The 25,410-nt window shown below is 51.5% G+C and overlaps 1 protein-coding gene across 1 annotated transcript in view; it reads left to right on the forward strand.

The window, feature by feature from the left end:
- The window catches only part of SCN5A (sodium voltage-gated channel alpha subunit 5), a 91,000-nt gene that overhangs the window by 53,736 nt on the left and 11,854 nt on the right, over positions 1–25,410 (forward strand). Inside the window, exons 15-22 of the mRNA XM_059390533.1 lie at positions 3,351–3,524; positions 4,803–5,159; positions 7,815–8,255; positions 9,517–9,669; positions 12,441–12,561; positions 13,465–13,619; positions 20,766–20,939; positions 24,295–24,417. Of these exons, the coding sequence (XP_059246516.1) occupies positions 3,351–3,524; positions 4,803–5,159; positions 7,815–8,255; positions 9,517–9,669; positions 12,441–12,561; positions 13,465–13,619; positions 20,766–20,939; positions 24,295–24,417 (1,698 nt within the window). The remainder of the gene's footprint in view (positions 1–3,350; positions 3,525–4,802; positions 5,160–7,814; positions 8,256–9,516; positions 9,670–12,440; positions 12,562–13,464; positions 13,620–20,765; positions 20,940–24,294; positions 24,418–25,410) is intronic.

Below are 25,410 nucleotides of genomic sequence, written 5' to 3' on the forward strand. Positions count from 1 at the left end.
AAGGAATGATGGATGGAAGGGAGGAAGGAAGGGAGGGTAGAAGGAAGGAGGGGAAGGAAGGAGAAAAGAGATGCTGTAGATCATTTTTCATTGACATTGAAGGATGTTCCCAGGAATTAAGTTGCGAAAGCAAGTTTACATAAAAGATATTAAAGAAATATGGTCAAGGAGAATTCAAAGTTTCCCAAAGGTACCCCCACTTCCTGGGAAGCTACCATCAGCGCTGCTCAGTGGCCCTCTTGCCCAGAGTCAGGGGAAGTGGGTCCCCACCCTCCAGTCTCTGACTGCCAGATCCCAGTGAGCCTATAAAACATGCAGAGTTGTTTGAAGGCAGCCCCTGCCTGGGCCTGGCACTCTTGGCTTCTCACATCAGTTATAATAAATAATGCCATGGTAACAATAATGGGCCTGTGGTGGGGAGCATCTGCTCTGCATCCATTAGCTCTAACTCTTAGTAACTTCCTATGGAGCTGTCCTTATCCCCATTTTACATATGAGGACACTCAAGGCTCTGGGAGATGAGGAAACTGGCCTGAGATCACACAGCAGCAGACCCAGCTTTGGAAACTGAGTCTGGCCGCCATTCTCTACATGTCTTTAAACCAACAGGCTTTGATCACATGGCCTTAGAAAGCCTGGGCTGGTCCTTTGGAAGGAGGAGTCTGGCACCAAAATTTATGCCCTTATAAATCAGTGGTTCTCAAGCTTAGCTGCATACTAGCATCACCTAGGAAATTAAGAACAAAAAACACTTAACTCCTGGGCTGTCCTCCAGTCCAATTTAACTAGAATTTCTGGGAGTGGGACCCAAGCATCTGTATTTTTAAAGCTCCCTAGGTGATTCCAAAGTGCCCCACATTTGAGAACCAGTGGCCTTTCTCAAACTTAGAATCTGGGTATCTAGTCAGAATACAGGTTCTGCTCGAGCAGGGTCAGGGGTCTTCAAGATTCAAGCATCCAGGTGATGTTGTTGGTTCCTTATCACTTCCCCCAAGAGGCATTCCCCAAGAGCTTCTGCTATCTTGCTCTTCTGACTTCCAATGCCAACTAATATGTGCTCTCTTACTGCCAAGACAGATTTGCACTTGGGCAAAGGGAGGCGGGATCTCTCCTGAGTACTCACACTCATTCCTGTCCCTGAAATGAATGTGAGCACTCTTGGGTCTGGTGAACTGGCCTTAAGAACACACCCACCCTGGGGTCCTCAGAAAGGATAAGGGAGACCAGAGGGCCGGCAGGGGTGAGGGGAAGGGGCTTCGCAGGCCCCACCCTTAGGGATTCTCAGGGAGACCCAGGGCAGGGAGTGTGGCTGACAGGACACAGGGCATGCAGGAGCTGAAGGTCGGAGGCCCAGCTATTTGTATGTTTATATTCAACAAATATTGGGTGGTTGCCTACTGGCTGGGCACCATTCTTGTAACGTAAGACAGAAAAGGTCCCTCCTGTGGAGCTTACAGTCTAGCCAAATCTGTAGCTACATATACAGTTTGTTACATGGTAGAAAGTGAGGGAAAGAAAAATAAAGCAGAGAAGAGGGAGGAGGAGTTTGGTGGGAGGGGGCCATGATTTTAAGCATCAGGAAGCCTCATCCGTTAGGTGGCTTTTAAGCCCAAACTTGAAGGAAGTGAGCCCTGTGAATGGGGAGAGCAGAGGTGGTGCAAGGGAAAGGGAGCAGCAGGTACAAAGGCCCTGAGGAAGGAACAGTGAGGAGACAGGCTGGAAGAGCAGTAGGAGATGGAGTCAGAGGGATGGAAAAATTATGGGTATAGAACCCCGAGACAGGCTGGGGTGCTGAGGAAATGGGAGAAGAACCCCAGCCTCCCCACACAGGAGGGAGCCCAGGCATTGAAGCTGAGGCCAAGAGATGTCACAGGCCCTCCTTTCCATAAGACCCCAGCTGGTGGGAGAACAGTTCTCTCTGGGTACAAGCCCTGAGCGGATCCCTGAATTCACGAGGGCTGGCTGACCGGTGATGCCGTGGTAGCCCCCCGCCAGCCGTCCTGGTGCCCTGCCCCAAGGCCCATAGCAATCCCTGCCCCCTAGCCCACCGCCACAGGGCCTTATATGAGCAGAGGAGGAAAGGACTAATGCAGGCATCCCTGCATTGCCTAGGGATTACCTTTGCCTCCCTTCAGCACAGAGCCCCGGACAGGGGTTGCCGAGGCCTGGGTGATCACCCCTGTTTGCCGACCCCAACAAGCTACTCAGTCTCGCTGTCTCTGACCTCTCCTCCCTCACAGGCCTGGTGCTATCTCTAGGGATGGTCTGGCCCTCCGACCTCAGCCCTCACCCACAGAAGACCTCAATGACTCCTCCCCACCCTCACAACAACCCCCTGAGATCCAAGAAGGCCTCGGAAGCAGGTCCAACTTCCTGCCAGCCACACCCTCCTAGGGCGTCCCCTCCTCCAGAAACCATGGGCCCCTCCAGGCTATTGGCCCACTGAGGAGCGGTTGGAAATGGTCACAGCTGCATGACCCACCACATGATGGGCTTCTTGACCACAGGACTCTGCTGGCCCAGGCTGAGGAGCTCCAAACTGTGTCTAACAAATGGAGGGAAACCCAGCCTTTGTCTACCTTAGGAATATTTCCAGAAGGAAAGAGGGGGTTGCTCTAAATCTTGAAGGACAACCCTAAGTTCATTTCCTGGTTCTCAGATGTACCGGCTATGTGACTTCAGGCAAATTATTAACCTCTCAGTGTCTCAGTTTCCTTCCCTGTAGAATGGGGATGATGATACTTTCTTTGTGGGTTGTTGGGCATATGCACTGCATTCTAGCCCAGGACTGGCATGTGGTCATGCCCTCAAGAAGAGTTGGGTGATTGTTATTACAGAGATAATAAAGCAGATAATAAACCACCCCAGTGTGTGGACAAGATGGAGCAGGAAGAGCATGGGCAGAGGCCCTGAGACACGGAAGCCTTGAGTGTTCGTGGGAATGCGTGTATTTGGCACATGAGGAGTAAGAGTGCTTCCTGTGGAGACAGGGACTGGAGGGTGTCAGGCTGGGTTGTGATACCCCCCACCTCAGCCTCCCCTGCCCCCAGGTGCTTCCTAGAGCTATCATTCTCTTCAGGGCCTGAGATGGGCCTGGCTGTTTCTGAGGACCATGCTGGCAGATCATGGGTGGCGAGCTGAAGAGGGAGTGGGGACATCAGGCTGCATATGTCCCCGGGGGCCTGGTCCATGGCTGAGCAAGCACCCACTGGGAGCCAGGTGCAGTCAGAGCTGGCAGCCCAGGAGGGGGTTCCTGCAGGAGCAAGAGTCAAAAAGCGGGGCACCCCTCCTGGCCCGATGGTCTTTCCAGCCCAAACACTGGGAACCCCGGTCTCTCTGTTCCACCCCAGGTCTTCACGGGGATCTTCACCGCAGAGATGACCTTCAAGATCATCGCTCTGGACCCCTACTACTACTTCCAGCAGGGCTGGAACATCTTTGACAGCATCATTGTCATCCTGAGCCTCATGGAGCTGGGCCTGTCCCGCATGGGCAACCTGTCAGTGCTGCGTTCCTTCCGCCTGGTACCTAGCTGGGCCCTCTGCAGGAGGGAGGGGAGGGGGCCTAGGGCACTGAGGCAACGCCCTCTGAGGTCACCACTCAGTCACCCCTACTGTGATCCATCATGCCTTCTCCCAACAGCTATTTGCTGGGTACCCCAATGCTGGTGATGCGGGTGGTTGGGGGAGGGCAAGAAAGGAGATATCCTTCTGGGAAGCTATGGGGATGGCCATCCTGATGACTTGCAAAGCCCTTTATGGCTCACCATGCCCCCTTTAGCCCTCGTAGTATCCCAGGAGAGGAACTAGTATTACTACATACCCATTCCACAGATGAGGAGACTAAACGCCAGGTGAAATGAATTTCCCAAAAGCCACATGGCAAATAACAGGTGGAGCCAGGCCTGCCAATAGCTCTCCTGGGGTTCTGCCTGCTGGTTTCAGAGTCAGCACTTTGGAAACTCTAACGTGCCCGCAAATCATCTGGTGATCTTGTTAAACTGCAGTGCCTAATTTAGTAGGTCTCGAGTGAGGCCAAAGCTGCTGGTCTTTGGACCACTCTTGGAATGCAGAAAGCCTGAGAGGTCCACACATGGGGCTGGAGGTAGGTCAGGGAAGGCTTCCTGGAGGAAGTCTGGGCAGTGTTGTTAGGTTCACTGGAGGCTTGGAAGGCAGGATGGTAGAGGCAGTAGAGAAAGCCCAAGCTATAGGTTCTAACCCTGACTCTACTGCCATGAACTAATGGACTGAGATAAGTTACTCCACCAGAAGGGCTGGCTTCTTCATCTGCCAAAGGAGGCAATAACAGTGCCTACCCCATGTGGTTGTCGGAAGCTCTGAATGACGTGAGTATCCTAAGCACAGGCCTGGCACAGCAGGTATTCAATAAATGCTAAGCATCTGGCCCCCTTTTCTGTGATAACTGAGCAGAGAGAAGGTTGGAGGGAATGGGGCAAGTCAGAGATGGATTGACCTGATGAAGATGAGTCTGGAAGAAGAAGAACACTCCATGCTGGAGAAGTCTATGGGAAGTTCCTGGCAGTGAGCCTGGGGTGGGTAGGAAGCTGGTATGGGGATGAAGAGCAAGGCTGAGTTGGGGAAATGAAGCTGGAGATGTTGACCTGACTCAGAGCTGAGCCCAGCGGAGCTGCCCTCAGGCTGTAGAGAGAAAGAGCAGTGTGTGCTTCTGGAGAAACACGTGTCCAAGGGCCCCCTGGGGTTTCAGGTAGGAGCTAGCAGGGGGTGAGGGTATCCATGGGCGGCGGGAACTAGAGCCCCTCACAAGGACACCTCCCTCCCCAGCTACGGGTCTTCAAGCTTGCCAAATCATGGCCCACCCTGAACACCCTCATCAAGATCATCGGAAACTCGGTGGGGGCACTGGGGAACCTGACGCTGGTGCTGGCCATCATCGTGTTCATCTTCGCTGTGGTGGGCATGCAGCTCTTTGGCAAAAACTACTCTGAGAAGAGGTACCGCATCAGTGACTCAGGCCTGCTGCCCCGCTGGCACATGATGGACTTCTTCCACGCCTTTCTCATCATCTTCCGCATCCTCTGTGGGGAGTGGATCGAGACCATGTGGGACTGCATGGAGGTGTCTGGGCAGTCACTGTGCCTGCTCGTCTTCTTGCTTGTTATGGTCATTGGCAACCTCGTGGTAAGTTGGCCAGTGGCCCCATATACACCAGCCCACCGGTCATCCCTCTGCCCATTCCCTTAACTTCCTTCCATCCACCCACTCATTCACTCAGTGAGCTATCGAACTGTCCATTTATCCATCAATCTCATCATCCATCCATTTACCCATCTGTCCACCTATTCATCATCGATCCTTCCGTCTATCTACTCATCCATTCATTCGTCCACCCACTTATGCACCCATTTACTCATCCATCTGTGCACTTATCACCATTCCATCATCCACTGATTCTTCCATCTCTCTACTCATCCATGCATCTTCCTATCCAGCCATCGATCTACTCATCAGTCACCCACCCGCCAATTCACCCATCCTTCTGTCCACCTATCCATCAATCTGTCTACTCAGTTACCAATCTGTCTACTCTTTATTCACTCACTCACTCACCCAGCCATCCAATCATTAACTCCCCACTTACTCATTCTCATATCCATCCGCCCATTCATTCACCCATCATCTATCTGCCCATCAACCACCCATCCGTCAGCCGCTCTTCATTCATAAACACACACACACACACACACACACACACACACACATACACCCTACCTATTCATCCACCCATTCACTCATCCACCCAACCATCTATCCATTCATTCATCACCCATATTTTTATTCTCTTATCTTTCCCTCCACTCACTAATCCAGCCCCACATCCATCCGTCAACCCACAGTCCATTCACTCATTCACCAGTCTTCTTCATCTACCTATTCATCCATCCAGCTCTCTACTCACTCACTCATTGACCCATCCATCCATTTCCATCACTCCTCATTTACTCCTTCATTCATTCACCCACCTAGGTACCTGTTTTTTCATTATATACTCATTTAATATCCATTAACTTACTTATTTACTCATCTGCCAACTACTTCATTAGTCACTTGCTGTTCAATGATTTATCACACAGGTTTTCAGTTCAGCTTAACAAACACTTCCTGTGCCCCTGTTGCATGCAAAATATTATGGCAGGAACTGCTGGGAATACAGAATTGAATGTGGCCCTGCCGTGGCTTACCAACTGGAGAGTGGGGAGATGGAGAGCTCAAACAGGCCTGAAATAACTCTTAAGCTGGTCAGAATGATCAGAAGCATTAAGGAGTATCCCTTGGGTGCTGATCCCCACCATAGGGGAAATCAAGGAAGGCTTCCTACACGAAGGTTTGGGGTAGATGTGATTGGTGATACTAGAGTGGGAAGGAACAAAGGGAGCAAAGCACAGGTGCAGTAGATGTTGGTCCAGATAAGGCAGGATCCATGGGAACTTGTATGTCACCCTGGGTAGTCGTGGGGGAGTCCGAGCTACCCTGTCACAAGGGACCCAGCCTTGCTTCCCTGGCCATCTGTGCATCCTAGGACAGGTGCCTCTTGCCTTGTACCTTACAATGTGGGGAATTCTGCAGTTGAGAGAGATCAAAAACCCCAATGTCAGAGAAGGAGCTTTGGAAAGCTCCTTCTTTGGAAAGCTTCAGGTGGAGGCAAGTGAGTGATTCAGGAAGAAGTCAGTGTCCACTGTGGATGTGGAGCTACTTGTCTGGGTACACAGGTGGTCCACACATGCTCAGACCTCACATCTGCTTGATTTGACTCTTGCCAGTGTGGACAGCATAGACTCCCATCACCTCATAGAGGCCTCAAGTACCAGGGGCTGCAGTTTCCAGACAGATCCCTTCCCCAAACCTCCCTGGTTCTCCTCCAGATGTGCCCTAACCAGGCAAGGGTGGGCCCAGGCCAAGTTGGTGGTCAGGCTGTCTCTAGCCCCACTTGTTGGGGCCCAGAGAGGTGGCAGGGCATCGGTGCACACTGCCAACAGAATCCAGCTCTTGGGCTGCACCCTCTTCCTCATCTTCAACTGGCTGCCCCTTGGGCTGGAGCCTCATTCAGCCCTGGCCCTGCTCCAGGGGCCAAGACTATGTATTCTAAGGAAGCTTATGAGTATGCCAGGCTCTCAGACCAGGGCCAGGCCCGCTGCCCTCATGCACACAGCCCTGCCATTTCCTAGCGGATCTGCCTGGGGATGAGAAGATTAGAGGCTGCTGGAGGAGGGAAGCTAACACAGCCCATGCTGCCCCCTCCCTGGTCGCCTCAGGAATTGGGCTGCTGTTGGGCGTGGGTGGAAGCAAGATTGCCATTGAAATGGGAAGTCATGATCAGGCAAAGGCTGGGGAGCAGCAGCCCGATTGAAGGGGAAAGCACTGGAAGAAGCCAAACCTGGGCACCAGGCCACAAGGGAGGAGCTGGTGTTCTTGTGGGGGCGGACAGGGCTGCCCCCACACCACTCCCCTCCACCTTATCCCCTAGCCTGGGCTCCAGATACCTGGACGTGAGGCATAGGTGAGGGCGGAGGAAGCAAGGTGGGCAACTGGGAGCCGAAGCAGGCCAGCGTGGCCGAGGCTGGGGACTCAGCCAGAGGTCAGTGTAGACAGCAACCCTGAATCATGTCACGTGCCCTGCCAACCAAAGATGACATTTTGACTTTTGACAGGTGTCAAAAGTGATCCTCTCCCCATACAGAATGCCAGATCCTGCCTCTTCCCCTTGCCATTCTGTCCTCCTGAATGTATATTGCTTCTTAAACCAAAGGCATGTTTCTGACTCCCTGGCCTCCACAGGTCCTGAACCTCTTCCTGGCTCTGCTGCTCAGCTCCTTCAGTGCAGACAACCTCACAGCCCCTGACGATGACGGGGAAATGAACAACCTCCAGTTAGCCCTGGCACGTATCCAGCGAGGCCTGCGCTTCCTCAAGCGGACCACCTGGGACTTCTGCTGCGGGATCCTCCAGCGGCGTCCCCAGAAGCCTGCAGCCCTCGCCAGCCACGGTCAGCTGCCCAGCTGCATGGCCACCTCCAGCACCCCACCACCCCCGGAGTCAGAGAAGGCGCCTCCGGCCCGCAAGGAGACGCGGTTTGAGGAAGACGAGCGGCCGAGCCAGGGACCCCCCGGGGATGCAGAACCTGTGTGTGTGCCCATTGCTGTGGCTGAGTCAGACACGGATGACCAAGAGGACGATGAGGAGAACAGCCTGGGCACGGAGGAGGAGTCCACTAAGCAGGTGACTGCCCCACCCCCCGCATATATGCAGCACCTACCTGTACAGGGCCCAGGTCTGTGCTTGCCAGGGCTCCCAGCCTTGCTTCACGCAGCTGACCCTGCCACCCTCAAGAGGCAGCGTCACAGTGGGGTGCTGAGGCCAGCTGTCAGCCCTCTCTTCCCAACCCAGCCCTGAGGGGACCTTGGAAGGGGCTATTGTCCATTGTTTGCCTGATACTAGCCAGGAGCAGCGAACTGTACAGAAAGGGGAACTGAGGCATGGCAAGAGAGAGACTTGCTAGGAGTGCCTCGCACACCTACGACAGAGTCAGCACTCCTGCCCACCCCTTTTCCCCCAACCATCGTCCCCCTCCAGTACTAATATGGCGGAATGTCTTAGGGAGGGAGGAGTGCAGTCTCCTGACCTCCTGACTGCCCTTTCCCCTCCTCCCAGGCCCAGGACTAACTTGGAGATTTAAAAATAAGCATCCCTAAGATGGCAGGTGTCAGAGACAGCACTATCTTATCTCCCAACCTGTTATTTTTAACACTTAGGACCAGAGTCTGGACAAAAGGGACAGTGCCCCCAATCCCCTCAGTTCTCCCGTGGCCTGAGCCAAGCACAGATGGCTTCTTCTTAGGTCTTTAGGTCAAGCAGTGAGTGGTTCTCTGTCTGACTGGGCCCGTCCTCACTGCTTGCTGTGGGCCTGCGCCGGTTGGGTCTGCTGTGAAGGGACACTGCTCCCCACGTGGGGAGTTGCTTCCACATCGTTCTGCCTCCCAGTGGTCCCAGAGGCCAGCTTCTACCCCTTCGGTCAGGCTGTGGGACAGGGACAGTGTAAGCTGGGGAAGGGCAGTGCTAGCAGTTCCCAGACCACGGCTACCAGTTATCTCCAGGATGCTCCCTTTCCTGCTCCTCTCCTTCTCTTGAGGCTGTTGGCTCTGGCTCCCCGGGGCCAGTGTGCGTGCATGTGTGTGTGTGCGTGCACACGTGTGTGGAAGGTGCCATGCAGAGTGCCGTGGGAACTCATGGGGGAGGTCTGTATGTCCCTCCTAAGTGGAGTTGCCAGCATTTGGGAACTGGGCAGTGCACCCCAGCCACACCCTTCCGGGGAGTGGGAGGAGGGGAGACTTAGGCCAGACTGACCAGGATCCTCCCAGAGGGAGAGACCTTCGGTGACCTGAGGCCCCATGAAGAGGGCAGGAGGCAGTGCTCCAGTTGCTTATGTGGGGCCCTGGGACACTCGGCCAGGGAGCTCATGGGCTGGGGGTCTCTTCGGCAGGAATCCCAGCCTGTTTCCGGCAGCCCAGAGGCCCTCCCAGAGCCCAGGGCCTGGAGCCAGGTGTCAGAGACCCCCTCCTCCGAGGCCAGTGTGGCTCAGGCAGACTGGCGGCAGCGGCGGAAAGTGGAGTCCCCGGCCCCAGGGTGCAGTGAGGTAACACACACCTTTGTCCCTGAAGCCAGCGGGGTGCCGCACTTGGATCGGAGCCAGTCTGAGGGGTTCTCGCACACACCTGCATTTCCTGGTGGGAGCCATAGCCACGGTCACAGGCAGTGTGGGAGACCTGTCCGCAGAGGGGGGCACGGGCAGCCCTGCCCTGACAGGGGAGGGGTGGCATGGGGCCCAGAGATTCTGGAAGGTTCTGGAAGCTGCCAGCCTCCGTGTGCTCCGTGTGCTAACCCTACCCCCCCGTGTGCTCATCCCTCCTCACTCAGTTCCCATGCTTTGGTCCTCTTTGGCAAATGTTTGTCCTGTGAATTACCCCATTCCAGGGGACTTTGGGGGCCCCTGAGAACAAGTTCTTGAAGCATTGGCCACCAGCAGCTTCTCTCCTGGACTAAGGCCAAGGCCGCAAACGGGAGGCCTAATCTAGGGTTTTGTTCTGGCTACAGAAGGATTTTAATTTGAATATGCTACGAACATTTAAAACTTGGTAGCTTTTATGTAAAAAAACAAAAAACAAGAAAACAAACAAAAATTCTGCATTGAAATGCAGAAAAAAAGTAGGAAAAATGAAAAAAAAATTGGAAGAAGAACCACCCCGCCGGAGACAAGTGATGACCACCTCCATGACACTGACTAGAACTCCCTGGTTTGCCACATACCCACATGCTTAACTTCATTCCACAACTTGCAAGCATTCCACGCCTGTAAGCATTTGAGTCTGCAGCCCCTGAGCTAAAGGACTGTGGCGTTGGTCATGCTCCCTGACCCCACACAGCCACCCCCCGTGCATGCCAAGCATGGTGGAAGGTAGAGGGCAGGTGTTCAGAGGCAGAGCAGCCTGACCCTAACCCTTGGTCCAGCAACTGTGACTTGCTTCAACGGAATGTTGTACCTTTTGTGCAATGGGTTTATAGGAGACTTTGTGATCATGATCAGCTCTGGAGCACGAGCACCTGCTGGAATCTTCATCCTGACAATACAGGTCACTCTTCTGCCCTGGAGGTTCTGACACAGAGGCATGTGGGAGCAGGAAGATGCAGGAGGGGTCCAAAGTCATGGAGAGGGAGGGTTTTCATACTGGAATGATGACACTTCTTCGTCTCCTCAAATCAGTTCATGGTAGGACCCATCAAAGGAAGAGAGAGGTGGGCTGGGTGTTCCTGGACAAGGACCCCTCATCCCACCTGCAGCGGGTTCCTGAGAACCTATCTCCCAGCCAATGCCCCCTGGTACTTTGTGCAGCTCCAGCGTCTGAAAAACAAAGTAGTGCGGAGATCTCCTCTGGCTTGTGCCTTTCCCAGTTCAACTGCGCAACGAAGTGGGGGTCAGAAGGATGAGCCCTCAAAGCCACGGGGACCCCAGAAGGGCCAAGGCTCCACCCTGCACCCAGAAGCCCTCTTGACTTTCCCATCAGCATCCAACCCTTCCCCATCACAAACGCCAAAACTGAAGAGGACTTTGAGAAAGCAGCAGAGGGAGTCACGGAAAGAAGGGAAAAGAAGACGGCTTTAGGAGCAGAGGCAGGCCAAGGACTCCAGCCAGCTCATCTCCAAGTGGAGCATAAGGCTGAGCTACCCAGGCATGCCCACTTGGCTGGCACCATAGACAGGATCCAAGGCCACCAAAGGCTTCCCTTCCCTCTCAGAAGCCTCTTGCCCCTGCCACGCCTTCTGTAGGGTAGGCTCCTAGGAGCAGAGCCTGAGACGGGCGTCCTGGGCCCCCAGAGGGAGTGCCCCCAGATAAGCTGATAGGGAAGAGCGAGAAGAAGGATGAAACCAATGAAAAAGCTCCGAAAGGCTCGGTCCTGGATTCAGGCCTCAGCCTGGTCCAGTGGGGAGTCCTGGGGCACACACTGCACATGGCATTGTCCCACTACCCCCTCCCCAGGCAAGGGGCTGGCCTCATGTCTTCCGACATCTGTGCAACAGTGGGTGTCAGCCACCTATGGCTTGGGTTGAAACCCACAAGCTATTACGGGGCATGGCCACTCCCTGGCTATAGACCGTGTTCGGAAGAAGGGGCCAGCTCCACATCAGTGTTCATGGTGCAGTGGACCTACCAGAGGGAACTGGGCCGAGCACTGGCAGTGACCACTACTGCCTCCCCCAGTGACCGCATCCACATGGGACCGACGGACACTCGCAACGCCGCATGCCCACGGTTCTCTGTAATCAGATTATTCAAGGGCTGGCTGGCAGAGCCCTGTGTGGCCAGGCAGGGCAGTCTCCAGGCCCTTCTTGCTTTGACTCCGGGCTCTGCTCATCACCCCAGCACTCATGAACTGGCAAGAAGCGTCGGTTGGATGGCTGGCCCGTGCTCTCTGTGTCTGACCCCATACCGGTGTGTGCCTTTGGCCTGGTTCGGACTCTGTTCTGGGTGTGGGGGGCATGCCTGTTTCCACTGCGTGTGCCAAGCTGCCACTGTGTGTCCTTGTCCGAGTGTGTGCCCGTGTTGCCACCCATGTCTGTCTCTTCCCAGCTGGACACATTCCCCAACCCCAGTGCTTTCCAGTACCCCCTGCACCTGACCCTAGACCCCAGCAGACCAGAGCCACAGACTCAGGAGCCTCTGAAGTCCAACCTCAGTTCAACCTGGGGCAGGTTACCACCCACCCACCCTGGGCTCAGATTTCCAGGTTATGCAGTGGGAAGAAGTCTGGGCACCTCCCCTCAGGAGCCCCTGGCTGCCCCAGACTCGGGGCTCAAGGCTGGAGCTTCTACGTGACCCTCATTCACCCCATCCCACACCCCTGCCCACAGACTCACGAGGACAGCTACTCAGAGGGAAGCACAGCAGACATGACCAACACTGCTGACCTCCTGGAGCAGATCCCTGACCTGGGTGAGGATGTCAAGGATCCGGAAGACTGTTTCACTGAAGGTACTGCCCTGAGTGGCCCTTTGCCAGAGCCTCAGCCCCACCGGGGCAGGGGGGGCGGTGTGTGGGCAGAACAGCTAGCAGCTCCTTGGGGCCCAGGGCCATGTTGCACCTCACCCTGACCCCAATGCTTGCTCTCCCTCCACATTCCTCATGACCTGGGGGGCCCCCTCCTTCTACCCAGGACCTGATGACACCCTTGCCCGTGGACTGCTGGGCTGGGCAGCTGTGGGTCAGCCGCACGGAAGACCCATGACTGCATTGGTAGAATGACAACACGAGTGTGTGACCCCCAGCAGCAGGGGCTCCATCCTCTTCCCCATGCCTCTAGCACACGGTGCCTGGCTCATTGCAGGCCTTCTGTAAATACTCACCGGTGGTGACATGTGCCCGTCATCAGCATCTGTGGCTTTTATGAATTGGTGGTGAATATTCAGAAGGCAACTGGGGATAAAATGAGAGTTTCCCCTCCACATGGCATGTCCTTTGGGGCTATCAATGAGGGCTTTGCCCTTGCCATGGCTCAAAAACTGCAAACGTGGAAAAGACCCAGGGACCGAGTACTCCAGGAGTTCTGGAATATCCCCCCAGGGGGAGAATTTCCCAGGTGAGCAGAGGAGAAACTGGTGCTCAGCCCAGCCCAGCCTTCCCTCTGCTCAGATCTGCCAGGCCCTTTACCCACTCACTGGATGCCTAGTCCATCCGGCCTTTCCACAGAGCTCTTGCTGAGCATGGGTCCCTGAGGACAGCACTGCAGTGCTCCCTGCTGTCCCATCACACCTGCCTATCACGTCACCCTGTTCACTACTCCACGTGATAACCTCGTTCTCTCAGTCACCCCTTCCGAGGGGTGGGCATCTGCAGGCCCCGGATTGGGCCTGACCCTTCCTTCCCTCCCCTCCACAGGCTGCGTCAGGCGCTGTCCTTGCTGCACCGTGGACACCACGCAGGGCCCCGGGAAGGTCTGGTGGCGACTGCGCAAGACCTGCTACCGCATCGTGGAGCACAGCTGGTTTGAGACGTTCATCATCTTCATGATCCTGCTCAGCAGCGGAGCCCTGGTACCCTCCTGGGGCTGCAGGGTTGTGCAGAGAGGGATGGTGGAGCGGGGAGGGCAGGAAGGGTAGTCTGCCACTGGGAGCTAGGCCAGAAACTGGGGCAGAGCCTCTGCTGTAGATGGGCTTCCCCCGGCCCCTGGCACGGGAGTCAGCTCACAAATTCCCATCGCCACAGCAGGAACGGAAGTCAGAGCCAGAAGGGCTCACGGAGGTCATCTGGCCAGAACCCTGGGTCCTGCCAGAGGGGAATGATTGGCCCCATTTCACAGCTGGCATAGGTCATAGGTCACAGGTCACCAGCCTCCCTCCGCCAAGTGCTGGGGACACACCCACCTGCACCTTGCACCGTTAGGCCATTTCAGTGCAGTTAACGATGCTGCCTGAGATTCCACTGGTAGCTCCCTTCATTCCAGCTGTTCCAGGGTTAGAGGCAGGGCTGTGTAGTTTACACATTGTCACATTTGATCCCAACAACAACCCTTTGCAGAAACATTACATAACCTGCCTAAGGTCCCACCACTTGCAAGCAGCGGATGTGGCAGTCAGATTCAGGAGTCCTTTGTCTTGACCTTCCACTTGTTCAATAGGTCTCTTCTAAGTTTTCCTTCTATCTAGTCCTTTGAGCCGTGGGGAGCAACAACAGGAGGAAGAGACACCAGCCCCGACCTCACTGGCTGAGAGTCTAGCTGGGGAAACCAGATTCAGTAGGTTTGAGGTAGTCAGAGATCAGCTCGTGAGAAAACATTGAAAAAGAATAAATGACTGGGAGGTCAGGGGAACTGGAGCAATCAGGAAGACTTTCTGGAGATAGCAGGTGAAGCTGGGCTATGCAGGACAAGGAGGTTTGCTGAGACCAAGAGTAGCAGGGAGGCCCTCCTGGAATGCCCTATGTGGTTCCCAAGCACCCTATTCTGATCTCTCAGAGTCCATTTAGGAGGAGATGGGATGGCACTGGAGAGGGTTCTAGAAGATGCTGGTGAACGGGGAGATGGGTAGTCAAGAAGACAGAGGAGATAATCACTTTCCTGACCCAGGGGAGCAAGCACTTGATATCGTTGGGGAGGTGAGAACCCCATGTTTGAGCAATTGACAGGAAATGCTTTGAACCCCAGAGCAAGAGCGAAGGGCACTTTGACCCAAGGCTATGTGCCTCCACTCTGTGCCACCTCCTGAGCTTAGGTCATGGGGAAGTGCCATGGCAGTCACCCCTGTATCTCTGGGCCTCTCGTGCCATCCTGTACTCCCCTCCCCTGTTCCAGAGTGGGCCTAGAGACCTGACTTACAGGCCGCATGTTTTACCATTGGCAGCTAGAGCCAAATCTCTGTAGGCTTCAGAGAAGGATGATTTGACAATATGTTAACGAGTTTTGTTTTTAAATAGCCACAAACAAGGGCAGCCAGAGCCATGTAGTCTGGGCTGTGGAGGAAAAACTCAGCCTGGCATAAGTGAGGAGGAGTTTTGGCAAGCAAATGGTGAATCTAATCAGGGTAGACAGCCAAGCACAGCTTTAAAAAAAAACACGTCGATGATATATTGAGAAAAAGAAGTCTGAGTGTGTTATTTAAAGTTATAAACTCGGTTAACAGAAAGCAAACTATATATCCCTTCCAAATTGTTGAAGGGAATTTTCTTTTAAAGAAAACAGAGCTCTTACAGCAGAAGATAGGAGAAAAAAGAAGGAACAAGGCGACATTAAACCAGGAAACAAAAAATATGGTGGCAGAGGGAAAAGCAAATACGTTTTAATAATAATGATAACTGGATAAAATTCATCTTTTAAAAAAGGAAAGGAATCTGAATGGATTTTAAAAAACAAAAACAAAGACTTCACCTATGTACTCTTAAATGACAAACCAAAACACTGTCACTCAGAAATAGTAAAAGTAAAATAATAAGATTTATCAGGCAAATGCAATCATGACAAAAATCAGAGTGTTTGTGTCTGTTAATACTAAGCAAGGTTGAATTCAATGTAAAAAATGTGAGATAAAACAAAGCAGGTCACAGCTATAACAAAAATAAAACTACTGGGGCACCTACGTCACTCAGCAGAGGAGTCTGCTTCTCCCTCTCCTTCTCCCTCTGTGCTCTTGCTCACTCTCTCAAATAAATAAATTTTTAAAAGTAAATAAACTATTATGAATATATTTTTGCTTGGGATTGCATAACACTTATATCAAACAAGAACTATTAGAAAAAAAAAGAAAAAGAAAAAAGTGGCAGTGATGCAATAATACAGGGAGATTTAACCACACTTTTACTAGTTCCTGACAAATCACATAAAAAGAACAAGACTATGAGAGAACTAAATTATGTATATATATGTAGTTAACAAGGTTGATCTAGCCTAATAATAAAAACAATAACATTTAAATAGCACCCACTATGTGCCAGATCCTGTCATAAGCATTTTACAAAGATTAATCCATTTGATTCTCATAATAACTCTAAGAAATGAGTCTGTTATTAAGTCTGTCTTACAGATAAGGAAACTGCTAGATGTAGCAAAAATAGAAAGACTAAAAAACAACAACAAAAACAATCCTTAGAATTGTAAAAGTCATTCTTAAACTGTGGATCAAACAGAAAATAGTTGGATGGTACATTCATGGGTGCTCGTTATATTAAAAAGTAAGCAAATAAATAAAATACAAAGGCTACTCATGGGCCAAAGATGACAGTGTTTGTAAGTCAAAGATTATGATTCAACCAATTCTGTCCACTTAAGATCTAGAAAAATAAGAAAGGAAAATTAGAAGTAGAGAAAAAAAAACTGGCTGGGGAATAAAAAACTAGAAAATAATAATATTGAAAGCACCGCTTGTAGAATGCAGCCAAAGCTGTAATAAGGGGAAAATACATAGGGGCGCCTGGGTGGCTCAGTCAGTTAAACATCCCATTCTTGATCTCAACTCAAGTCTTGATCTCAGGGTCATGAGTTCAGGGTGCCATGTTGGGTTCCACACTGGATATGGAGCCTACCTGGGGGGGACAGATGTAGCAACAAAATATTCTTAAGGACAATAAGAAAATAATAAAATTTAAAAAACAAGTTAACCAATTAAAAATAAATAATAAAACTGATATGAAATTCCAAAGCTGATGCCTTGAAAAGTTAATAAAATAGATACACCAGTAGCTAATTCTGATCTCTCACATCTCCAAGGATGGGTTCTTTTGCATTCCCAAGGAAGAAAATAATTCCAGTCCTGTTTAAAATGTTGTAGTGTATGAGGAAAGATGGAAAGTCTGCACATCCTTTTTATACAAGCTAAATAATGCTGATTTTTAAAACCTCAGGTATAACAACGGGAAAACCATGGATTAGTTTTCATACACCATACTTATGAATAGTGTTGCAAATATCTGAAATACATGCAGATAAGAACCAGCAATATACTTTAAAAATTAAATAAGTCATACCAGGTATATTCTAAAATGGGAGAATAGTGCCATACTAGGATATCTATGTATATGAATAGGACAGAGATTTAAAAATATAATTATCTCAATGCATACCTGATTTTTAAAACTCCAGTAAGAGTAGAAATTAAATATATTTCCTTAGTGAAAAATTTGTTCAAATTAACTTCTATTATATCATTAGTAGTAAAGCACTTGAAACATTTTTATGAAAGTCATGAGTAAGAAAAGGTTGCTTTAACTACATTTTAGCTGTAGTTCCATTATTGAATAATAATCTTGAAGTACTAGCCAGTGCAATTGTAAGCACAAAATAACAAGGAATAAATATGACATGAGATGTTGTAAGAGGTACATGCAGAAAACTCTAAAACTTTGCTAAGCACTGTAAAAGAAGACAGACCAATAAGTATACTATAAATACACTCTGGTCTTGGGTATGGGAACTCCATATTAGGTCCTAATGCAGTTAATAATTTCAGTGCAATAACAATAAAATTGCAACATTTTTAAAGGGAATTTGACAAAACATTGCTAATTTTATCTTGAAAATTACTAAAAACAGCCAGGAGAATTCATACTAATTCAGGAACAGACAGAGAGCAATAAAAGCACACAGAGAGGTCCAGTGGGCTTAAGTAAGTATAAAAATGTATTTTATATGGTAAAGTTGACTTCTAATCCATTAATAAAGTGTTGTAATGGTGAAAGCTACTCTGAAAAAAAAATAAAATGGATATTTGCTATTCACCAAAATATATCGGATTTTTAAAACTGTGATATAAAATAATGAAAGTTCAAAAGGCTAAAAAGAAGAAAAGAAGCGTCATTTTTTCCCTCTAGCCTTAGACTAGGTAAGGGCTTTCTTAACATGACACTGAAAGTTTTACTAGGTGAAAATGATAATAAATGATGTAATTCTATTAAATGATATAATAACAAATGAAAATAAAGTGTGAACATCCAGTATGGTAAACAAAAGTAAACAAGATTTTTTTTAGTAGGTTGAATTTATTTAATTTGTTTTCTTTTCCAATTTTTTATTTTATTTTAAGATTTTATTTATTTATTTGACAGAGAGAGATCACAAGTAGGCAGAGAGGCAGGCAGAGAGAGGGGGGAAGCAGGCTCCCCACTGAGCAGAGAGCCTGATGTGGGGCTTTATTCCAGGACCCTGAGATCATGACCTGAGCCGAAGGCAGAGCTTAACCCACTGAGCCACCCAGGTGCCCCTCAAGTTTTTGTTTAAATTCCAGTTAGTTAATACACACTGTAATATTAGTTTCCAGAGTAGACGTTAGTGATTCATCGCTTACATACAACACCCAGTGCTTGACACACCCCCACCTTCATACCCATTCACCTATTAAGCCCATCCCCTGCCCACCTCCCTCCATCAACCCTCAGTTAGTTCTCTATCAAAAAGAGCCCATTTCCTGGTTTACCTCTCCCCCCCCCCATGTTTATCTGTTTTGTTTCTTAAATTCCACAAATGAGTGAAATTTTATGGTATTTATCTTTCTCTGACTGACATTTCACTTAGCATAATACTCTCTAGCTCTGTCCACATCGTGGCAAATGGCAAGATTTTGTTCTTTTTGATGACTGAGTAATACTCCATTGCACATACATCCCACATCTTCTTTGTCCATTCATCAATCGGTGGGAAAAGTAAACTAGATTTAAAGGCACACAACTGGGATGGAGTGTATAAAACTGTTAACATTTCTGATTAAACCAGATACTCATGTAAAAAAAAAAAAATTAGATGAAGAGACACAGGCAGTTTGCAAAAGGGATACTGCAGATATCCAAAGCAATGATGTCAGCATTACTAGCAATAAAATAATTAAAATGTAAGAAAATACAACTTTCATTCTTTAGCCTGAGAAGAGTGACAAAGGAGAAACCCCACCACAGTCAGGGGAGTGGTGAGGAAAGAGCCAACTTGGTGCACTCTGGAGGGAGTGTCTGTCGGTGTCCCCAGCCGGAAATCCTATTCCCAATCTGTACCCAAACTACACCCTTGACCCAGCATCACAGTTCTAGAAATTTATCCCGAACAGATAATCAGACACACTGCTCACTGCAGTGTTGTTTCTTTTTTTTTTTTTTTTTTTAATTTATTTATTTGTCAGAGAGCGAGCGAGCCAGGGCGAGCACAGGCAGATAGAGTGGAAGGCAGAGTCAGAGGGAGAAGCAGGCTCCCTGTGGAGCAAGGAGCCGGATGCGGGACTCGATCCCAGGACGCTGGGATCATGACCTGAGCCCAAGGCATCTGCTTAACCAACTGAGCCACCCAGGCGTCCCTGCAGTGTTGTTTCTACTAGTGAGAAATCGGAAACAAATGAAATGTTCGTTAATAGGAGTTTGGGCTAAAAACCCAAGGGTATATGCAAATAAAATATTAGGCAGCCTTTTAAAAGAATACTACATATCACATGTGTTCACATTAGAGAGTAAATAAACACTCAAAAGATTGTTTAATGGAAAAAAAACTTTAAAGCAAAATAGTTTATCTTAGGAAACTGTGTCCTTGTATATACACATAGTGTCAGAAAGAGTTTTGCCCTAACTATTAGCAGTGGTTACTATAATGTCATGAAATCAGAGCTGCACTCTGTTCTTTTTTATAATGTCTATATTTAATTTTTTGTGCACTCATTTTTATAAGGAGGAAAAAAAACCCACCTACTTTTTGTCTTGAACAACTCCCAGAGTCCATTTTAGGAATCTGAATTATCCTGCCATGCTGTCTACACTAACTGATTAGCCACACATATCCCTGGGTAGTGCACGTCAGGGCTGACGGCATGGACCACCTGGGCCACTGGCTCATGCGGGCCCTGCAGGCTGGCAGGGAGGCCCATAGTGACAAGCAGAGGTGACTCCCCTGGGCCCCTGGTGACGTGTTCAGTTACCTAGCCAGGGAGTCTCCAAGCACACTGTGTGGGGGGAGAGGTGGCTTGAGAGGCCCAGGTACAGATCAGGATAGGAGGTACCAGAGGGCACTTGGGAACCGGCAAAGTTCCTCCGTTGGCTCAGGAATTCAGGTTGAGGCAGAAACGAGGTGGAGAAAGACACCTGCCAGCATCTTAGAAACTCTTGACTCCTGGATTCTGAGGGTTGCAGGAGCTTTGGGCTCCCCAGGATACCTGGTCTTGTTCTTAGTAATGCTAGTAAGACAAACTGTCTTTGCTAGCATTTACTGGAGATTTTGCTTTCGATTAGCTCTCCCTGGTTTTTGTGTGTTTCCATAAACACATTGTAAAGGGGACTTTTAATGATTGTTATCACTGGACACCAATTTTGTGTCCTATGAAAAGTAGGTAGCTGCATCAAGCACATAGCAAAATGGCAACAAAAGGAGGGTTGGTGGGGTTTGCAGCAGGAAGCCCTGAGCTGCTCCTACACACAGCCTCCGTGTTAACCCAGGAAATCAGCACGTTTTCGAGAGATGCACTAGCTCAGAACTGAGCCTCACTCTCCAGCATGAAGCGTTCTCACCACACACTGTGCTTTGTTGTCCTCATACCGTGTGAGATCATTTCATGAGCCAGGAGAGCAATGCTGTTCTAGTCCAGTGTGACCTCTAAGGGGCCCCTCCACAAGGGAGTCTGCTCCTGCCCTCCTGGGCAGCACCTCCTGTTAGAGATGAAGTCTCTGAAGGGTGGGATGGGTGGTGGTTGGAACGTCATGTCCCCCTTGTCTGGCCTGATCTGTAGGCCTTTGAGGACATCTACCTGGAGGAGCGGAAGACCATCAAGGTTCTGCTCGAGTATGCCGACAAGATGTTCACCTACGTCTTTGTGCTGGAGATGCTGCTCAAGTGGGTGGCCTATGGCTTTAAGAAGTACTTCACCAACGCCTGGTGCTGGCTGGACTTCCTCATTGTGGATGTGAGTGTGGCCCAGAAACGGGGAGGGGTGGGGAGACCGGCTGCCAGGGCAGGAAGGAGCTGAAGCAGAGGGACTGGAGGACGGAGGGACAGGGCAGGTGGGAGTCAGCAGGCTGACGTGAGGCACTCAGCTGGGCCACAGAGCATGCAGAGGGGAGGGAGGCTGCCATCTGAGGTCACAGGAGAGCCCCAGGACCTGGCCATAAGGTTCCCCGGCTGGGAGGGATAGGAACCTGGGTGTGGCCATCAGAACCCCAAATTGGAGAGACAGAGGAGCAGGGGGAGACCTAGGCTTCTGGGGAGACGTGACTCACTACAGGGGAAAGTGAGGAGCAGTCCAAGCAGGAGTGCTCCCCTCCCCCGCCACACACACCGCCCCCTCAGGATGGCCAGAAGTCAGGGAGCAGACTAGCCTGTATCCCAGCACTGCCCATGTGTGTCATGAAGTGTCTATCAGGCCCCCTAGACAGGTGGCCAGTTAAGAACCTCTGTGTCCCCACATGGTAGGAGACTGTCTGTGCAGAGGAGAGAGGGAGCCAAAGGCCAGAGGGGACAAGGCTGGTGAAGGGATTCTGGGCAGGGAGGGGCAGGATCTTCTGGGCTCAGGGAGAAGGTACCGCTGGGGGAAGGTGAGAGAGGGGTGTGGTCACCTGTGACTAAGGGGCTCTGGATTGCTGCCCTGGACAACTGGGTAGCTGGCACAGCTTTTCTGCCTGTCCAGGGAGGGTCTAGGACAGGAGGTGGCATTTCCTCTGAGCACCCAGTTGGCAGATAGAATGGGAGGCCTCTGCCCCACAGCCACCCAGGCCCCAGGACACTGCTGGGTACCAAGCAGGGTGAGCGCAGGGCCCCACAGGGCTCCTGAGCACAGGTGAGTGGGAGAATAACCGGAGGGGAAAATGAGACCCGAGTGTGGAGTGGCCTGAGGGCAGAGGGAACAGGCAGAGATGGAGGGCTCCGGTGAGGCTCACCGTCTGGTGGTGGAGGGTCCTGTGGAATGGAACGTGGGTCAGCATCTGCAGACCCAGAAGGCTTTCCAGAGGGCACACGGGCTTGGCCTCAGGCTCTGCCCACCAGCAGGGGCTGTCCTTCCCATGGTTGCACAAGAGGCCCAAGCGTCTGTTCAGCCCCCACATCCCACTCAGAGGCTAAAGGGAGGAGGGGTTCAGCCCAGGTGGGAGGTCAGCCCATGGGTGGCCATAGCAGGAGAGGCTCCTTGGGCTAGTGTGTAGAGACACAGATCCAGATCCTTGGGCTTCTGGTTCAAGCCTCTTTCTATCACCCCAGTGACTGAGAGGATGCTAATGTTGGGGGGAGGGGTTCTAGGAGGACAGAGAGAGCAGGAGGGAAGTCTAGCTGCCCTTCTAGCCTGGGGTCCTCAGAGCCTCCCTGAGAGGAAGGAGAGGACCCAGAAGCCTCCTGCCCTGGGGCTGTAAGAGGGCCCGGGATCCTGGCAGCTCTGCCCTGAGGCTCCTCACCCAGCAGCTTCTTGGGAAGTGGGGCCTGCTGAACGACTCTCCTCAGGGAAGGCAGGGGACAGTTTGCAAGGACTCTGGGAAAGCCCCCCAAGACACCCCCTTGAGGAACTCAGGACTGAGGCTGGGCAAAAGGGATTGTCCAGTGCTTCCCGTCCAGTCCCAGAACTGGAGAGTGAGCTGTGGACAAGGAAACTGAAGCTCTCAGCAGAGAGGGGCCTTGCCCAAGGTCGAGGAGAAGGAAGTGGAGGCTGGAATCCAGCTTTCCTGATGAGGGCCGTGCTGCCCCCTCACTTCACGGGAAATGCCATCTTCAGGCCCCAGGGTCTGGAAAAGGCTATTTCCAGAATCAATCCCTGCTTTTTTTTTTTTTTTTTTCAATAAATATTATTGGGTATCTACTATCGTAAGTGCTGGGGATCTCGGGGACCAAAATAGACTAAAACCTCTGCTTACATAGAGGAAGGCAACCACAAACAATAAACGTACCCAGTAAGCCAGCTTTACACTCAGAAGCTGACATGTACCAGGGAGAAATAAGATGCGGAGAACGAAAGGGGATTAAGAGGGCCAGGACGCCAGCAAGGGGAGGGTATAGATGACAACTTTAAATAGGCTGACCAGGTTGGGTTCACTGAGATGACACTGGAGCAAATGTGAAGGAAGCTGGGGTTAGCCAGGCAGAACCTTCCACACAGAGATTGGAACAGCAGTGCAAAGGTCCTGTGGTGGGGCATGCCTGGCATACTTGAGGAACTGCAAGGAGGCCAAGTGGCTGGAGCAGAGTCAGTGGGGAAAGGAAGAGCAGCAGATGAGGTTGGAATGGCAAGGGGCAGAGCAGGGCGCCACCATAGAAAACCATGGACTTTTATTTAGAATGAAGTGGGAAGGCACTGCGACACTCCAAGCATGAGAGTGGCATGAAGTGACTCCTCTTACTGGAGGAGTCCAGGGGGTGGGGGTGGGGCACCCACAGTGGCAGGCATAAGAGTCAGGAGGCCGTGGCGGCTGTCCAGGGGAGAGAGGACAGTGGCCTGGCCAGGATGGTGGCAGTGGCAGTGGTGAGAAGTATTTGGACTTCTGATGTATTTTGAAGGCAGAGCCAACAGGAAATCCTGCCGGGGTGGGCGGAGGGTGTGAGAGACAGAGAGGAGGCAGGGATAACGCCAAGGCTTGTGGCCGGAGCAGCTGGAAGGATGGAGTGGCCCTCAGCTGAGACGGAAGGGCTCTGTGTGGGGCAGGTGCACAAGCTTCAGGGGCACAGACAATGGGGGCAAACTGCTGGGAACGAGGGGACAGACTGGCCAGAGCTGGTCGCTGGGCCGCAGAGTCCCTGCTCGCGTGTCCCACCTTCCAAGATGTCTGATGTTGCAAAGTCCGGCTTTGGGGGAGAGCCCCAGGATTGTCTGTCCACTCACAGTCAGCCGAGGCCCATCCTTCCTTACCAAGAAGAGACTTCTTTGGGGAAAGGCTGGGGAGGCCCAAGAATCTGACTCGAAGGAGGGTCGGTGGGGACCAAAAGCCCAGGCTTTGTGTGCCAGCTCCTCCGTGCAGTGGCTGGCTTGGGAATTCAGGTTTCTATCCATAGAACAGGAAGAATGCATCCCAAGTCCACGGGTTAGTGAGTGCACAGAGCAAGCTCGCTCTCAGCAAAGATCTGAAAGCTGGGACACACTAGTCTCACCCCCAGGCTCCTTGGCCCAGGAAGGCCAGCCCAGTGCGTGGCGGCCACAAAGATGATGCCACTGGAAATAGCACAGACTAGACATGGGGAAAGCCTGCTGGCTCTTCACACTGGCCTTGCTTTAGGTGGGCTGGGAGACCCACCACCCGTCTCTAGAGCTGTCCCCACGGCATTCATGCCCACCTTACCTCCCACAGGTCTCCCTGATCAGCCTGGTAGCCAACACCCTGGGCTTTGCCGAGATGGGCCCCATCAAATCGCTGCGGACCTTGCGTGCGCTCCGACCCCTGCGAGCCCTGTCACGGTTTGAGGGCATGAGGGTAAGGGAGGGTGACTGCCTTCCTGCCAGGGCAGTGGGAGGTGACTCCACTGAGACAACCCAGGTCCACTGGCTGACCGAGAAGCCCAGCCCAAAGCTGGGACTGTGGCCCCCCAGCCTGTAGGGACAGGGTGCCAAATCTCTAGGAGGAGTGCTGCTGGGCTCACAGGCACCCAAAGGGTGGAGAGTGGTGAGACCCCTCCCCCTAGGCCTGCCACCTCCTGCTTCCGCTCTGGGGCGGGGGGCCATCTGTGTGTGTGCTCTGCCTCCACGGGCCCGCCTGTGTGCCCTCCTCCTGGCAGACACAGGCTGTCTTCTTGGTCTGCCATGGGCAGCACGGCTGTGCCAGTCAAGGTGAAGGAAACAAGGAGGGAGCGGCTCTACCCTCACCATCACACAGCAGTTGGCATTTACTTAGCAAACTCTTTCACACTGATCTCTAAGTGCAGAGCCCTATGCATTTTTTAAGTCATCAAATTTCACCAAAGAATATGTGCATATAAGACAACTTTAAAGGCCCCACCAAGGCGCCTGGGTGGCTCAGTTGGTTAAACCTCTGCCTTCAGCTCAGGTCATGATCCCAGGGTCCTGGGATCAAGCCCCACATAGGCACCCTGCTCAGCAGAGAGCCTGCCTCGCCCTCACCCTCTCCCACTCCCCCTTGCTGTGCTCTCTCTCTCTCTCTCTGTGTCAAGTAAATAAATAAAATCTTTTAAAAATAAAATTAAATAAAAACCTCACCAAGAAAAAACATTACCCCATAATACATAGCAAGAAAACAAACATGTGTGTGCATTTGTGTGCACATGTGTTTTTTGTTTTTTTACAAAACCTGCGCAGTTCTGCTGCGGCTTCATCAGCCACACCTCTGTGTCTCTTGCTGACCCAGCAGGCTCCATCCCACAGCCCCCATTTTGTTGATGGTTTCAAACTTTGCCCACACCCCTATGAGGGAAACAGGTCACTTATTCCTGGTGCGAAAGCATTCACAAGT

The sequence above is a fragment of the Mustela nigripes genome, chromosome 2, assembly GCF_022355385.1.
Source record: "Mustela nigripes isolate SB6536 chromosome 2, MUSNIG.SB6536, whole genome shotgun sequence".
Lineage (NCBI taxonomy): Eukaryota > Metazoa > Chordata > Mammalia > Carnivora > Mustelidae > Mustela > Mustela nigripes.